This window comes from Dipodomys ordii, unplaced genomic scaffold (assembly GCF_000151885.1).
Source record: "Dipodomys ordii isolate 6190 unplaced genomic scaffold, Dord_2.0 Scaffold81, whole genome shotgun sequence".
Classification (NCBI taxonomy): Eukaryota; Metazoa; Chordata; class Mammalia; order Rodentia; family Heteromyidae; genus Dipodomys; species Dipodomys ordii.
In genome coordinates this window covers 3519658-3521695 of record NW_012267297.1, presented here as the reverse complement: position 1 = coordinate 3521695, position 2038 = coordinate 3519658, and the positions used below count along the sequence as shown (strand labels likewise).

The 2038-nt window shown below is 54.2% G+C and overlaps 1 protein-coding gene across 1 annotated transcript in view; it reads left to right on the top strand.

Annotated features, from left to right (window-relative positions):
• The window catches only part of St8sia1 (ST8 alpha-N-acetyl-neuraminide alpha-2,8-sialyltransferase 1), a 26486-nt gene extending 25036 nt beyond the window's left edge, over positions 1-1450 (top strand). The window contains exon 7 of the mRNA XM_013025065.1: positions 964-1450. Within this exon, the coding sequence (XP_012880519.1) occupies positions 964-1450 (487 nt within the window). The remainder of the gene's footprint in view (positions 1-963) is intronic.
• Positions 1451-2038: the final 588 nt, after the last annotated feature.

Genomic DNA, 2038 nt, shown 5'->3' with positions numbered 1-2038 from the left:
CACTTGAGCCACAGCACCTTTCTGGCTTTTTTTGGTATTTAATTAGAATCTCACAGGCTTTCCTGCCTAGGCTGGCTTTGGGCCCTGATCCCGAGATCTCAGCCTCCTGAGTAGCTGGGATGACAGGTGTGAGCCACCAGCACCCAATACCTTATAATGAGATTGACCCTTTGAATTTCCTTTACTCAGGGTTGAGATTAACATCATTGCTCTTTGTGTGTGTGTGTGTGTGTGTGTGTGTGTGTGTGTGTGTGTGTGTGCCCATTCTAGGGCTTGAACTCAGGGCCTGGGCACAGTCCCTGAGCATTTTCTGTCAAGGCTGGCGCTCTACCACTTGAACCACAGAGCCATTTCTGGTTTTCTGGTGGTTCATTGGAGATCAGACCCTCAGGGCTGGGAAGCTGGCTCGGTGGTAGAGTGCTCTGGGTTGGATTCCTCAGTACCACATACACAGCAAAAGCCAGAAGTGGTGCTGTGGCTCAAGTAGTAGAGCACCAGCCTTGAGCCAAAGCAGTTCCGGGACAGCGCCCAGGCCCTGAGTTCAAGCCCCAGGACTGGCACACACACACAAAAAAGTCTCCCAGACTTTCCTGTCCAGGTTGGCTTCGAACCGTGATCCTCAGGAAAGATAGTTCTCTTATTTTCCATCTCCTTTACAATAGCAGTACCTAATTATTTTTCAAAGATACATATTTTTTTTTCCAAGAAGTGTCCAGTGCATTTCCACTCTGGAGCCTTCTACGAAGGCTTCTTCCTTCTCTGGAATCAAAAGCATGAGGTTCAGAAGGCCAAAGGCTACTTGGTAGCTGGGAAGTTCGGGGTGAAGCTCTGTTTGGCCGATTGGATTTTCTCGTGGTTTTTGCTGCCGTGTCTCGCAGCCACGTGGCACGCGCGTGGATCTGGCCTTCGACTGCCTTTCTCTTCCCTCATCCCGTTTGCATTGAGCCTCTTGTCTGTCCATAGATTCGAGAACCTTCTATGGTCCAGAAAGAGCTTCGTGGAAAGCATGAAGATCTACAAACACAGCTACATCTACATGCCCGCGTTCTCCATGAAGACGGGCACCGAGCCGTCGCTCCGGGTGTACTACACGCTCACCGACGTGGGTGCCAACCAGACCGTGCTGTTTGCCAACCCCAACTTCCTGAGGAGCATCGGAAAGTTCTGGAAGAACCGGGGCATCCACGCCAAGCGCCTGTCCACGGGATTGTTCCTGGTGAGCGCAGCCCTGGGCCTGTGCGAGGAGGTGGCCATCTACGGCTTCTGGCCCTTCTCGGTGGACATGCATGAACAGTCCATCAGCCACCACTACTACGACAACGTCCAGCCCTTCTCCGGATTCCACGCTATGCCCGAGGAGTTCCTCCAGCTCTGGTTTCTCCACAAAATCGGGGCGCTGAAGATGCAGCTAGACCCCTGCGAGAGGCCCTCGCTCCGGCCCACCCCCTAGGAGCCACGGGGACAGCCAACAGGACCGACAGCCGGGCGTTGGTGGGCGCACCTGTAGTCTCAGCCCGCCACTCAGGAGGCTGAGCTCTGAGGATGGAGGTTGGAGGCCAGCTGCGGGGGGGGGGGGAGTTCAGGAGACTCTTGATCTCTGATGAACCACACACCCCCATCTTCCCCCCTCCCCAAAAAGCGGGAAGTGGAGCTGTGGCTCAAGTGGTAGAGCGCCAGCCTTGAGCAAAAAGCAGCTGGGGGACAGCGCCCAGGCCCTGAGTTCAAGCCCCAGGACGAGCATTTCCCCTCCCACTGGAAAAACAACAAAAAAAAGGAACGAGCTAGACTTTTTCTAGGTTTTCTGTGAGACATGGAAAGTGAAGGAGTCTGGCCGTGACGCTGTGCGGGCTGCACAGAGCTGGGCTGCGTGTGGGAAACTTCACACGGCCATTGTGTGCATTCTCCAAGCAGGAAAATACTCCTGAGATGGTTGTTCTCACACACACACACACACACACACACACACACACACACACACACACCATTGCTGGGATCCCAATTTGGAGCGCTACAGTGGGAAATCAAGGCTGTCTGTCCT